The sequence below is a fragment of the Patella vulgata genome, chromosome 6 (genome assembly GCF_932274485.2).
Source record: "Patella vulgata chromosome 6, xgPatVulg1.2, whole genome shotgun sequence".
NCBI lineage: Eukaryota > Metazoa > Mollusca > Gastropoda > Patellidae > Patella > Patella vulgata.
This window is the reverse complement of record NC_065884.2, coordinates 70,743,109-70,758,370: the sequence shown is the minus strand read 5'-3', so window position 1 is coordinate 70,758,370 and position 15,262 is coordinate 70,743,109. Positions and strand designations below refer to the sequence as shown.

Sequence of the window (15,262 nt, the reverse complement as noted above, 5' to 3'; positions counted from 1 at the left end):
ACTGGAACTTATATCTTACAAATGACATTAATTCAATACATACAATGTACACCTACAGCAGAGTGGATGACCGACATGCATTGGTAGCTGCTACTAAGTCAATTGACATAAAGATACATTATGGGAAATTAGATAAAAAGCTGGCAGTTCTCACTATAATAGTTAAAAACTAAATAATGTAAAGGGAATATGCTGAAAATTTCAGTCAAATTGGTCCACTCTGAACGGAGATATTAGTGATTAAATTTTGGGTCTAGCCTCGATCATCATTACTAAAACTAAAATCGGTACGATAAAAAACATAGTCTCAATTATCCATTTTTGGATTTAATCGTGAATGATCGTTGAGCAGAAGATCGGATCCTAATCCAGTAAATATCACAAGCTAGCGATGACATCGAGAGTTGATTATGGTCTGGATAAGTTAATTAGGCCCATATTTTCGAACAGTGTCTAAAATAATCTGTGATTAGATTTAATAAGAGATTTGTTGTTGACTATGTTTGGCATTCTCAAAAGTCAGATTAGCTAATCTTAGACTAGAATTTCTCTTCATCAACGATTAAAATTAAGTTTTAAAGATTTTCCGGCGTGGTTTCCCCTTGTCGGAGGGAGGGCCTGACAAGAACAGCTGTCTAGTCGTTCGGATGGGACGAAAAACCGAGGTCCCGTGTACATATTGGCATGCACATAAAAGATCCCTTGGCAGTTGGAATTTGATATAACGCCGCTGCCCGGGCAAAATTTCCCTCATAGCACACTGTATGGCGTATGCCCGTCTTCATTAGCCCAGTTTAGGAGCAGAACAGTAGGACGTTAAACCCCATTTCATTTTAAAATTTGATTGTATATCAGACATTTAAATTACTAATTTATAATCGTTGATTAAAGAGTTTTTGTTTATCATTGATGAAAGGGACCAGTTTGCAGGGAAAAAAAGCGGGTCTGTAAATAAGAGTATAAAATTTTTGGTATTGTATTGGGAGAGTGAATTTCAGTAGTTGTTATCCATCACATTTCCCACAAGCGACCTAGTTGAGTTCACAATGGGGATGTGCCAAGGTTTAATTGTCTTCATGACAATAGAAAATTCTCTCAGATTAACATCCGAATTTATCATTATTTGTCAATTTTGTATATAAACTTGCAATATTTCTATTTAAAGGGACCATCCCGGATTTTAACATAGTCTCCAAAACAAAAGTGTACATTTGAAATTTAAGTACCAAAATAATCCTGGTCTCAAAATTTATGTTCGAAAGATTGAGTGCTTGCTGTACTTAATAACGAAAGGTAAATTTCACCTACATGTTATTGATGGTTTTAAGTTGTTTGAAAACGTATCACGTATATTGAGTTAGTTGCTCGATCCAAAGTTAGTGTTTTAAGGGCTTTTAACACAAAATTAAGCAGTTTTATTCTCCAAAATATAATCGAGTTTGGCCCTTTAATAAGACTCCAGACATAGGCCGGACACCTGGAAGATGAACACGTAATTGTCATTTTTAATAAAATTGTTTGCATCACTCGCTTGGCATGTCATTATATAAACATAAAATCTTCTGATGGAATTTAATTGGCCGTTTAGATTCTGCTTTTGTAATTTTTATACATACAACTGAGTGCCAATTACATAAAATGTATGAGCTATATTAAATATAAAATCGTTTATTATATAAAAACACAAACATTATATTTGAAATTATCTGCTTGGAGCTTGTCTGTTTTTCATTTCTTACATCTCTTTGTTGGAAATATTGTGTGAACATAATATGAAACTGAAACAAAGTACGTTTCAAACTCATTTAATGCAACGAATGTCATTTCTAGTCAACTTTGCCTTGTGTATTTTTCTCTACATAATCGCTTGAAAGTGTCACCAAATATGCTGGCCTCGACTTAGGAGTTTGGTATACAACAACTACATCAAATTGATTTAGATAAATGAAGTGCCGCAGTATCCTAACACAGATAAATATGATGATCTCTACCTTAATTTGATCTATTTTTCTTTTGGTAATTTATTACTAATAAACTACTACATGTATTACAGAGAGAGAGAGAGAGAGAAATGGGGTTTATGTCCCCTCGACACAAACTAGTTTATTTCGGGACTAACATATGATTTAATTTTATTTCAATAATTTGCTTGTGCGTAGGGGTCTTTAGCAGTGGGAGGAAACCGGAGGACTCAATGACAGGCCTTATGATACAGCGCGCACGTGCTAGGCATTCGGCCATCCAACCCCCTACATGTATTACACGCTTCTAATAGGGGGATTGGATGGCCGAATGGTTCACATGTGCACGTTGTTTGTAAGGTCTGTTATTGAGTCAACTGGAGTGGTTTCGATTCCCCAGTTGTATGTGACAAGGAGTAGGGTTGCCTGGCCAACCTCATGGGTTTTCTCCGGGTCCTCCAGTTTCCTCCCATTGCTAAAGACCCCTACGCGTAAGCAAATTATTGAAATAAAATTGAACCATATGTTAGTCCCAAAATGACCTAGTTTGTGTTAGTGGACATTAAACCCCATTTCTCTCTCTCTCACACTTCTAGTTGGGTACAACTACCACATAAATATTATAGGATATTTACAAAGACTGTTACATTCACATAATAAAACGAGGCAACAATCAACAAAGCCTACTTGATAAGAAATGAGGATAAAAAAATTGTTATTCAGATAAAATTACATGTAATGAAAACAGGATAACAAAGAGCATACTTGATATGAAATATGGGAAAAAAATTGTTATTCTGATAAAATTACATATAATTAAAATACATAGAGGATATTTGTCGTTTTGTCGTGAATAACATATTTTATTTTTCGAGAAGCAAGAAAACTTATATTTTCACGAATGCGTAGCATGAGTGAAAATATAAACGTTTTCTTGCTTAGAGATGAAATAAAATATGTTATTCACGACAAAACGACAAATGTTCTATTTATTTTATGATTTTACAATCATTTTAGGTAAAAACAACATGGACTAACATGGAATAACACTTTTATTTCACTGATAAAACGCGGTATTCCACTACTGATCATAAAATAAATTTGAATAATCGCCCTATTGTAAGGATCACTGGGTAGGAGAGAGAGAGAGAGAGAGAGAGAGAGAGAGAGAATGGGGTTTATTCACTCAAACCAAGTCATTTTGGGACTAACATTATGCTTCAAATTTATTTCAATAAATCATTTGCACATAGGGGTCTTTAGCAATGGGGGGAAACCGGAGAAAACCCACGAGGTTGGACAGCCAACCCTACTCCTTGTCAATGACAGACCTTATGATCTATAGCGAACAGGTTAGACCATTCAGCCACCCAATCCCACACTGGGTAAAACAAATAAAATGGGGTTTAACATCCTACTGGGGGGGGTTGGATGGCTGAATGGTTAGCGTGCGCGCGCTGTATCATAAAGTCTGTAATTGAGTCGACTGGCGTGGTTTCGAATCCCCGGTTGTACGTGGCAAGGAGTAGGGTCGCCTGTCCAACCTCGTAGGTTTTCTCCGGGTCCTCCGGTTTCCTCCCACTGCTAAAGACCCCTACGCGCAAGCGAATTATGTAAATAAAATTAAACCATATGTTAGTCCCGAAATGACCTAGTTTGTGTCGAGTGGACGTTAAACCCAATTTCTCTCTCTCTCTCTAACATCCTACTGTTCTGCTCCGACTGGGCTAATGAAGACAGAAAATTTTGCCCAGACAGCGGCACTATGACCTACTCTTATTTTGAATCACAACTGCCAAGGGATCTTTTACGTGCATGCCAATATATACAATGAACCTCGGTTTTTCATCTCATCCCAACGACTAGACACTGTCTTTGTCAGGCCCTTTGTCCTGCACAACTGACAAGGGGAAACTACATCGAAAAAAATCCTGTTGAACTTTCTCAGGCAACACTGGGAGCGAACCCACAACCTCCAGGTTAGCGAGCCAGCGTGTTACTCACATAGCCCCCATGGCTCCCTCTAGGTGAAAGAAGACAACTAAAGTTGACAGTATATATATATATATAATTTATTGACAACTTGTACAAGTATATTAAAAACAAAATATAAGTAAATAATCAATAAAACATCAAATCTACAGGTGAGCTCAGGTTGTTTTTGTTTAGAATATGTGAGATACTCCCACAAAACCAGGCTCTTGGTCATTTTTATAAAAATAGAGCTGGCAGAATATTTGAATAGTCCACAGTCTGAAAATGCAATTTATTTTAAATTTGTCGTATCATCTGAAGTTTGGCTCATTCATTGCAACACGAAGATGAAGGCATATATACAGTTTCTGCTTTTGTGCCCCTAGTACAAAATAAAGTTGTGCGACAAGCGCTATTTTTCGCGGGAGCGGGTCATATATATATATATATCAGTGTAAGTAAAGTAATACAGTAAAAACACCCTGAACCCCCCACCCCACCCCCGCTATTACCGTCACAGAAGGCATGTTCCTCAACCATCTGATTAATACACAGGTCCTATTTCGTTTCATTTTTATAGTTCAAAATTTCGTTTTACTTGTCTTTACTACACTAGGATCTGGAAGAGTTGTTATATAACAGGCGTTCTAGTTGATGTCAGGAATTGGCCAATGAAACGGTCTGTTACAGGGATTTCTTGGCTTGCTCTGCACAGAACTATGGGTAAAGCCCTAGATACGTCAGATTAATCAATATCTGACATCATAGAGTCAAAAGCCACTCGTACGACCCCTGACGTGACCTCCCATTACAACTGGTCAGATCTTCATTTAGTGCAGGCCATCGAAAATATAAAAAAACGAAACGAAATTTAGATCTGGACCCTTATTCACAAAAACTTAAACTAAGATACAATCGAAATTTTAAGAAATACTGCAATTCGATTGGCTGACCAATATGCAAATTGGATATATGCAAATTGATTTTACTGGTCAGCCAATCGAATTGCAGTATTTTTTAAAATTTCGATTGTATCTTAGTTTAAGTTTTCGTGAATAAGGGCCCATTATTTTAATCAGACTGGTTCCTCTGATAAATATAAAATAACAATAAAAATGTCTTTCTTAATTTAAATCTATGTCTTAAAAATAATTATGCATTTCAAAAAACATTTCTAAAAATGGAATGGGGATTACTGTTCCATTAACATAATATTCTTGATATATCGAGACAAACATTTCTACTTCTATAGTACATGTGCCAAATGTAGGAGAATTTTGCCAGGAAGGCAGCGTTTTCCACCTGCTCCTCATTAACTGTCAATATGTACATAGGCAGGGTCAGATTAAGATCTCTTGAGACTCTAAGCACTTAAAAAGATTTTGGTTCCCCCATTTTAAAATACAACCAATAATAAATCATAAACAACCGTCAAGCCACGTGGTTAGAGTTTTTTATAATTGCGAGATAACAGTAAGAAAAGATGAAAACAACAAAAAAATTTTGAATTAAATATTTTAAATTTGGAATCTAACAAAGCATGCTTATTTTGGTTAATGGTTAATTCAGCCCCTGTTCATAGGCGGACCTCAAGTGTTCTGTCCCATCGGAACGATTAGTCGAGATTCCAGTTCCTTTACAAAGATAGAGATAGAGAAATGGGGTTTAATGTCGACGGCACAAATTAGGTCATTTCGGAACTAACATATTGTTCAATTTTATTTCAATAATTCGCTTGCGCGTATACACAGAGAGAAATACAACCATGACAACCTTATTTTCTAAGTTTAATTACAAAAAATCAAACGCCCTTTAAATTAAATCCTTATAGTAAATTTTAAAATATATAAATTTAAAAGTAAAATACAAATCAAAGCGAACAGATGCTTAAGAGAAACCTTGAGCACTGTGCGCTAGTCCGAGTGAGCACGGTGCGCTAGTCCGAGTGAACACTTTGCGCTAGTCCGAGTGAGCACTGTGCGCTAGTCCGAGTAAGCACGGTGCGCTAGTCCGAGTGAGCACAATGCGCTAGTCCGAGTGAGCACGGTGCGCTAGTCCGAGTGAACACTTTGCGCTAGTCCGAGTGAGCACTGTGCGCTAGTCCGAGTGAGCACGGTGCGCTAGTCCGAGTGAGCACTGTGCACTAGTCCAAATGAGCACTGTGCGCTAGTCCAAATGAGCAGGGGCAGGGTTACACTCGAGTGAACCAAGGAATAACCCGAGCGGTATTCAATGGTCAATGAGTTCTGTTTTTATTCTATAACTACATGCAAATCTCAAAATACACTGTTTTATCTAGATTATCAACAAAAAAAAAAATCATCACCAATAACGTTAAAATTCATCATAGGTTCCACAAAAATTTTGTTTGCCTAGTGGTGACGTCATTACAGTTTGACGTAATTCTGAAAGCGACGTCACTTCTGGGCAAAAGTAGTACCTGTCCAAGCCATAGGTTATTCAATGGCTGTATTCAACGGCTGTATTCAATGATATTTGCTTGTATTAGCATGTAGTTATAGAATAACATTTATTATTATTTGTAGCCTATGGAACCCACCATCATTAAAAATATTATGACAAATATTAGAAGTACCATTCAATATAATATCATTACATTTAAATATTGATTAACAAGAACAAAATGAACACATAAAGACAACGCTTGATATTCATTCTACAGTTCAATATATATTACTTCACAAAAGAATATGTACCCAGTAATTCTACTCTTAGAAAAAAACGGAGGTTAGCTTTGTAAGAAAAATAGGGCAATTTTTCATTTATTTTTTGACACAGGACAAATTTAATTGTTAATAAGATTTTTAAAAATTGTTAAGATTTATATAATCAAGCTTGTAATTTACATTAACGCGATATAAAAATTATGCAAAATAGAAACTTGTACAAGTGTCATGTGGACATTTTACGGTTTTCAAGGCATCCAATGAATAGTTCAATCTGATTAAATTACAGTTCCTAATTTGTTTTGGTCGTGGGTGGGTTAACGTTTGATTCCCCTGATTGTGATGCAGCAGCAAGACAAGGTACCTAATTTGTTCGTTTGTGGAAAGTTAAGTCAAAGGGTTATATTGCAGGGAATACACAGTTCCTATTTGGTTTAGCTATTTTATAATTCGTCTAATTGTCTTCACAACTCTGTGTGGGTACTCGATTGAACGTTCCGGAATTGAATTCCTTCAATCCCACAAATAGTGACAATCAAGTGAAAAGGTGGATTTCGGACTACAACGCATGCGTCGACTGAATAAGTTAATATCTCAACCAACCATGCAGACGGAACCTTATAGTTACGTCACGATTCTACTCACACCACCCCTGTTGTCGGGACTGACAGAACTGTGACAGAACTGAATTCCGCGTTACTCGATTGCAATTCTGTCAATTCGGGACGTTCTGGACTGTGAATCGAGCATCCCCTGTATTGTGTATAGGATAAACCAATGAGAGAGAGAGAGAGAGAGAGAGAGATAGAGGGTTTAACCTTCATAAGGTCATTTCAGGACTAATGGTTCAATTTTATTTTAATAATTTGAATGCACATGTGGGTCTTTAGTAGTGGAAGGAAACCGGAGGACTCAGAAAAAAAACCCATGAGGTTGGACAGGCGACCCTACTCCGTGTCACATACAATTGGGGAATTGAAAACCATGCCAGTTGACTCAATGACAGACCTTCTGATACAGCATGCGTTAACCATTCGGCCACCCAACCCACATATATGAAGCACAGAACATCGAAAGTATAAAAACAAATTTTAGATCTGTGTATTAATCAGATTGATAAATAATTATGAAAAGTCGTTAAAACATAAAAATTTGTAGTAAAATATTGTGTGATTAAAGACACCTTGTCAGGGGCGGATCCAGGAATTTTTGCAGGAGTGGGTTTGCCCGGTTCCTGTTAAGGAAATTTGACAGTTGATAATGCATTATGCCATCATCCACACTGACCTTTTTAAAGAGAGAAATCCAACACCCTGTTTGAGGTCAATTTTTATAATGAATTAATAGGATTACATGTGATTCAATTTTATTGATGTAAAGCATTAATTATGCAACCCCCTGGATCCGCCCTTGCGTGTATAGCATATTTTTTCTTTATCTAAAATTTGAATCTGTATTAAAGTTACTGATTGTCATGTATTTCTTATATACTAAACTTAGGATGCCTGTCTACGGTTAGCTCAGCTTGGGAACACTACAGCCACTAAGCTAGTTGACTGACATTTTAAGTCTTTGATTACTCCACAATGAAAAACCACGATTTCATTCGTAGCACGAATCGTGATAGTGGTAACCAAGCATTCGAGATTCAACTATATCACAGTTTTATACCTTAAAATTATAGCGAAACCACAAATATTAATTTTCCAGGAGTTTCAATCTTGTTTTTCCAGGATTTTTCCAGTACTGGAATTCACATTTTCATTCTTCCAGGATTTTCAAGGAGTATTTGAACCTTTTCAAGGAAACAACAATCACTAAAAGTGACAATCAGAGACTTCAATATTAAATTCAGGCTAAATGAATATTTCACAAATTAAAGGGAGGTTAAAATATGGTCAAACACAAATGTAGTTTATGTTGCTAAAATATTTTTTTTTCTAAGGTTTGTCTTGATTGGTTTACGTCAAATAGTGATAACCATTAGATGGTAACCGACCAATCAAAAGAAGCCTTAGAAACTTATCTCTAATTAATAGAATTATGTACTGGGTCTATTTCCAGTAAATTTCTTGGTCAACGAAAGTTACGCAATAACAGCTAGTTTAATAGTTATAGCTGCTGCTGTCGTTAATTTGTGCCAAAATAACGCCTACATACACTCCGACCAAAATACCCACGACAATGATGGAGATGATACCGACGATGACGCTGATTGTCACCATCTGTTTAGCAGACCGAGCTGAATTCTGGGCTGTCATCAGATCACCTCTTTCCAAGGCATTTCTGGCCTGAAACAAACAACCCAAAAATACATCAACCAAATTTCGTTATTTGTCTTTAATGGTTACACTCTTGGAGAAAATTGAAAGCATTATTTATTCATCTGATAACATATTCAACAATGTGGCAGTCAAATCTTTTAAATGAATTAATTTGGTTCAGAAGTCATCAACAAATTGACCTCCATGAGTGAACATAGATAAACTCCTTTATGCTATTTGATTGAAAGCACGAGCTGTTGGCCTTCATGGGTGAACCTAGATATAAACTCCATCATGCTATTTGATTGAAAGCATGAGCTGTTGGCCTCCATGGATGAAGAGCGTGACCCCAAGAGAAAGATGCAGAATAGCTAGAAGAAAACTAATTGTATAGAACCAGATTCTGTATTTTAAAGCCTTGTATAACCAGAGAATTCATACATAGCCTTGTATAACCAGAGAATACATATATAGGCTTGTATAACCAGATAATACATACATAGCCTTGTATAACCAAGAATACATTCATAGCCTTGTATAACCAGAGAATACCTTGTATAACCAGAGAATACATTAATAGCCTTGTATAACCAGAGAATAAATGTACTTACATCCATAGCCTTGATTATAGCAATAATACCAGTAGGCCAAAAGCAACACAAAGTGACGAAAACGGCAGCACACATGTGGTCTTGTGGCGGTGGTCCAGTAACAGCCATTGCTGGTGGAGGCTGGGAAACCTACAAAATATATTTTAATTAGAAGTTATTTACAGTTAGTACAGAAAAGTTATCAATATGATTAAAACACAGATCCCATTTCGTTTTTATACCGGTATAGTTTTCATTTTACTTGTCTTTACTACACAAGGAACTGGAAGACTTTTTATATAACAACCCGCATTCTGGTTGAAACGAGGGATTAGCCAATGAAATGGTCTGTTACAGCGAGCTTTTGCCGTGCGGTGCATGGAACTATGGGTAATCCACTAGAAACATCAATGCTGATTGGTTAATCAAATGTCTGACATCATAGGGTGAAAAGGCGCTCATATGACCTCTGACGCGACCTCCCAAATCAACTGGTCAGATCTTCATGTAGTGTAGGCCATCGAAAGTATAAAAAAACGAAACGAAATATAGATCTATATTTTAATCAGATTGGAAAAGTTATTCACCTATCTCTTAAGAGTAAGTAAGCTTTACAGGTGATTTGCATTTGTCTTTTACGAGAGGGGGCAGAACATTGCCTTGGTGGATGAATAGTTAGGCCAAAAAAAAAGGGTTCTGTTTCCTGTAACGGATAGAAAATAGGGTAGGGTTACATTGTTAGATCTAGTAGATGTACTGTAACATAACATTTTGTGCGAAAATCTTCAATTTTATGTTAGGTTGAGTCGGCGCCGAGGAACATGAAGCATGAATAGATTGGTGGATGGAATTCTTGGATAATTGTTTAAAATGTATCAGGGCCCAGGGTCTAGATTATGATTTAAATATTCTCTTAGGGGGCAAATGGACTTTTTAATCGCTCTATGCTAAAAGAAATAGCGTTGGGAGGCCATTTTGTTCAAGGGAAAGAACTCGCGATGAAAACTTAAAAAATCATATCGTGCCGTCGCACGAAATAGGTCCGTAATAAATTTATTTGTCTTGTTTTAAATACCAATTGAGCAGATCCTATCCACCTGTTTGAAATATATGTTAGCTTGTTTTTGTCAAATTGCATGCCGTTACTTATTAGAACGAAGGTTGTGAGGTTTATGGCTTTTCGGGATGTGCAGTGTTAAATCTATACGAAACCGTCGAAACCTGTAGTCTCGATTTTCACGTCAGTTAGCAATCTTGCGTCAACAGTATGACAGTTCTTAATAATCGTTCGCTGTACAGTACCCGCTTATTCCGATCGGTGAATGCAGATTCAAAGAATGATGACAATTATATCCATTTATAGCAACAAATAATAAAGCCATTTTCACGAATCCGGTACGCTTAGAGTATTTTGAACGGTCGCTCGTTGAACAAACAAGTTTTTTATTTCCCTTGACACTAAAAAAAAAAATTGAGTCGGCAGGTTTTGAAATGGGTCGGTCGGGTTACCGGAAATATAACATTTTTGTTTTTTGGCCTTAACGCATTAGCTTTGGATCAGAAGATTTGTCATTTGAGTCAAGTGGCATAGTTTCGATTCTCTGCCTGCATGTGACAAGGAGTAGGGTCGCCTGTCAAACCTCTTGAGTTTTCTTCAGGTCCTCCGGTTTCCCCCCACTGCTAAAGACCGCTACGCGCGAGCGAATTATTGAAATAAAATTAAACCATGCGTTAGTCCCGAAATTACCTAGTTTATATCAACGGGATGTCAAACCCCGTTTCTATATCTCTCTGTCTGTCATCATACACACAAAGATTAAACAAACATGTTTAATTTAATTAAATGAAAGCGGAATAAATATTTCTCAAAATTCTCTAACTAAAGTATTAGTGTTTTCGACTAAAATCGACGACTTAGGACTTAAAATGTCAGTCAAGTAGTTTAGTGTCTGTTCTCAAGTGGAGTTAATTATAGACCAGTGGTTCTCAACCTTTTTTTGCCAATGGCACACCTTGGAACACATAAAAAAATAGCGGCACACCTGGCTAAATATATATGAAAAATATTTGAATTTTGCAAGATAAAAACATGGGAAGTCATAGACGGCACACAACCGTAGACACAGACTAGTCATAGACACATAAAATGACTCAAATTAAATAAAGAAAAAAAAGAGCTATGAACTTATCAGTAGACACCATTGAATTCATACTCAATTGGGATCACATGGTTTTCAGCATTTTCTTAGTGTGCCGTTCTCGTGGCACACTGGTTGAGAATCACTGATGTAGACAGACAGCATAATGTGGGTGGGGAGTCAAAAGGTCGTATCTTGCATATTTTGTGAAATTCACTTTTTTGCTTCTTCAGAATGAGAATTTTCTTGCGGATCTTTCCATCTAGTTGTCGTATTTCTAGGCCAATAAAAAGAGGTTTATAGTTATTGTTTCAAAATGTCGTATATGGGGTGTTCAAAAAAAAAAAAAAAAAAATATCAAGCGTGAAAATGTCATATTTTTTTTAAAAAATCAACTTTGTGTCTAACCAAAGTATTACAATCAAAAGAAATGTAGCCAGTATTGTTTTATAGTTGAATATGCATTATAGAAATTATTGTTGGGTGTCTACTGTGTGAATTCTACGAAATTGAAGCAGGTAAAGGTGAATCTTTTCCGGAGATACGTCTTTGCCGTATAAAATTGTAAATAACTAGCTTTCACTCTTTATTTCTGCACTAAATTTTGAGCTTGATACGTGCGGATAGTTACATATTGTTTTAATGGCTTCACATACACTTTGTACAGAAATATTTCAGAAAAGCTTCAGAAATACGACGTTTTACATACGACATTTTGACGTGACGGTTTTATTAGACATTTTGATTCTTAACCTCTGTGTGTTTTTTGGCTCTCCTGAACAATTTCGCAAAATCCAGATACGACCTTTTGACTCCCTACCAACGATAAGTTAAGTAACGGTATATCGTTTCAAAAACTTTAAAAGTGTCCTGTGGTGATAGGGCTTTTTCAGTGGCAGCACCTATCCAATGGAATAAACTCCCAGCAACATTAAAGGAAGCCAGAACATTAGCGTCCTCTAAATCATTATTGAAGACTCACTTATTCATTTGTGAATACCAAATGTGACATTGCACCTCAGCGCCATCGAGTATGTAGAACAATTCTAGATGAGAGGCGTTATATAAATTTATCAGTATTATTATTATTATATCAATTTCCCTGCCAATCACACAAGACTGGTAAATATAACTGTAATCTATGTTGTACAAGAACCAAAAAGAGAAATGTGAAGCAACTTACCACAACATTAGTGTATCCAGGGTGGCCATATTGGGTATACTGTGGTGGATACCCTACTTGACCAGCTGGATACTGTTGAGGATACTGCCCCTGCTGTGGATACTGTCCCTGTGGTGGATACTGTCCCTGTGGAGGATACTGCCCCTGTGGTGGAAACTTCTGTGGATAGCCTTGCTGTTGTCCATCAGTAGTAGCTTCATTATAGCTTGGTGGATGTTGAGTTGCTGAAAACATAAACAAAACGATTAATTATGTTCCACTGGTAAGCTGATATCGTTGACTTATGAACCTTGATCTTTTAATGACAATTTTTGCCATTAAATCATATAAGTGGTTATTATTATAAACTAATGTTTAGTATGTATACTAATTATGTATAGACAGTGGTTAGAATTTATACAGTTGTCATTAAATAGTAGGCATGTAACTAGCTGCAAAAGATGTCACTACTGGTGTAAAAGCGTGACTATTTATAACAGTAAACACCAATCACTATTGAATACACAAACCTGGAAAATAGTGATGTATCATTCAATACTCACTGTTTTATCACCAAGTAGTGAACACCTACTTAATGACTTAATGTCTGATTACTATTTACTAGCAATTTTAATGAACTAATAATCTAATAAACATTATGTATATAAACTGACTTCTTTCATCTGCTAGTGTTGTATAGATTTATTTATAATAGTTATTTGTTGCATACAATGAAAGCATACATTATATGTTCTTTATGATACTTTATCAACACAAATCACATAGGCCTAGACAAGCACAAAGCTGGCACTTTTTCAACTAAATTGTTATTTAGTGGTTCCACCAAAGTCTGAATTTTCGGGCGATCATGTTTGATCTGACTCCCTTTTCTATTCCCATCAATTTTACACCGAAAAACTAGCAGATAGCCGTCCGTACTGTGTCCACATGGAACTTCCTACTTTCTATTAGGGTTAGGGTTTGGGTCAGGTATTTAAGATTAAAACCGATAACTATATAACACAAAAATGGGAGTCACATCAAACATGAATGCCAATTTTGGAGTACCGTAGTAGTTATTGAATGTTATTGGAAAATTCGACCACCCATCAATTGCTTAGTGGTAGCTTTCTTTCATTTTTGTATCTAGTATCTGTCAACATTGGCTTCCTCAATAGGATTATAGGGCCTATTGTTGGAAAATTGTGAAAAAGGATGGATTGATTAGTTAGATTGCCATTTCTACATGACATAAAAACATAGACGTGTTTTGAGTTATTAGGCCTACTTTTTTATTTTTAACACCTGACTGTTTTGTATATATATAATATAAATAAAAAATTTACTTGATTTGTTATTTATTAGATCTAGGTCACTGCAACTAATATAAAATGACAACCGGAATCAAAAGCACCTTTTGACGTTTCGCTTCTCGAAGCCGAAATTCACACTATACTATCTACATCGAAACTACTAAGACAAGATATTCACGTTTCAGAGTACATACCTTCGGCGGCTTTGTCCATGGTGTAATTATTCAGTTGTCAAGTAGTTTCAAATTGACTAAATTAAATACTCAAAAAATGAGATAAAAATATTGCGAAATTTCAACCAGGATTTGCAATCGTTTAATAGTCTTCTATGAAAACAACCCGTCACGCCCTCTGCACACTCACTTCTTGTTTTGTTTTTCAGGCTGGATAACTCTGTACACGATTAGGTTCAGACCACTAAATGAAACCTTTTGTTGAGGCATACTAGTTAGAGTGGACTGGGCATTGTCCCTGAGCCCGTCTCTAAATTCTCCAATGTTTTCTTAAAGGAGCTAAATCGCTAATATTTGGGACCTAGAAATTGAGACAAATGTAATCTGATTGTATATAAACTGATTTACATTCAATTGTTTCTGTTTTTACTCTCATTCGAAATCAGTTATTTTCGATTAAATACTTCAGTGTCTCAATCGAATGGTAATCTCTAGCGTCTGGTTATTCCAGTCTACACCGATAGTATTTATTGCACATGCTCTCCAGATAAGTATATGGCGTCACCGTTTGTCATGACTTGTGGAATATGTCTAGCCCCTTTCTTCGGGTCCCTTGTTACAAATGGCGCTGAAACGCATTATGGTACACGACTCGACCAATGGTAAAATGTTTATTTTGTCTTAAATATTGGATATTAGAAGCCCATTTTTCCCGGTAATATCACAACATCAATGTTGATTTAAATTGACAAATAATTCGTGTTTTCAGTTTGAAAGACATTGGATGATATTGAGTTAGAGACTTGGCTACTTTAAGCAATAGAAAATATATACCTATATGATATTGGTGAAAATATTTTGTTACTTGTTCCGTATGCTTTGATAACACTGTAAAGTTTTCTAAGCAACAAATAACTTTTATAAATGAATCTATACGACACTAGCAGATGAAAGACGATATCTATATACCGGTACATAATGTGTATTAGATTATTAGTTC

At 36.1% G+C, this 15,262-nt stretch overlaps 1 protein-coding gene across 1 annotated transcript; it reads right to left on the bottom strand.

Moving 5' to 3' along the window:
* Nucleotides 1–4,008: 4,008 nt before the first annotated feature.
* LOC126825532 (proline-rich transmembrane protein 1) lies at nt 4,009–14,444 on the bottom strand. Its single transcript, XM_050555187.2, has 4 exons — nt 14,284–14,444; nt 12,798–13,021; nt 9,498–9,626; nt 4,009–8,913 (listed from the first exon to the last, which is right to left on the bottom strand). Exons 1-4 carry the CDS (start codon nt 14,300–14,302, stop codon nt 8,728–8,730), a joined length of 558 nt encoding a protein of 185 aa, XP_050411144.1. The 5' UTR covers nt 14,303–14,444; the 3' UTR covers nt 4,009–8,727.
* Nucleotides 14,445–15,262: the final 818 nt, after the last annotated feature.

Excerpts from the sequence above, each read along its gene's own strand:
- LOC126825532 (XM_050555187.2), bottom strand. Across the intron at positions 9,627-12,797 it reads CTGGATACACTAATGTTGTG|GTTTCCCAGCCTCCACCAGC; the intron begins GTAAGTTGCTTC and ends TATATTTTGTAG. Across the intron at positions 8,914-9,497 it reads CTATAATCAAGGCTATGGAT|GCCAGAAATGCCTTGGAAAG; the intron begins GTAAGTACATTT and ends TGTTTGTTTCAG.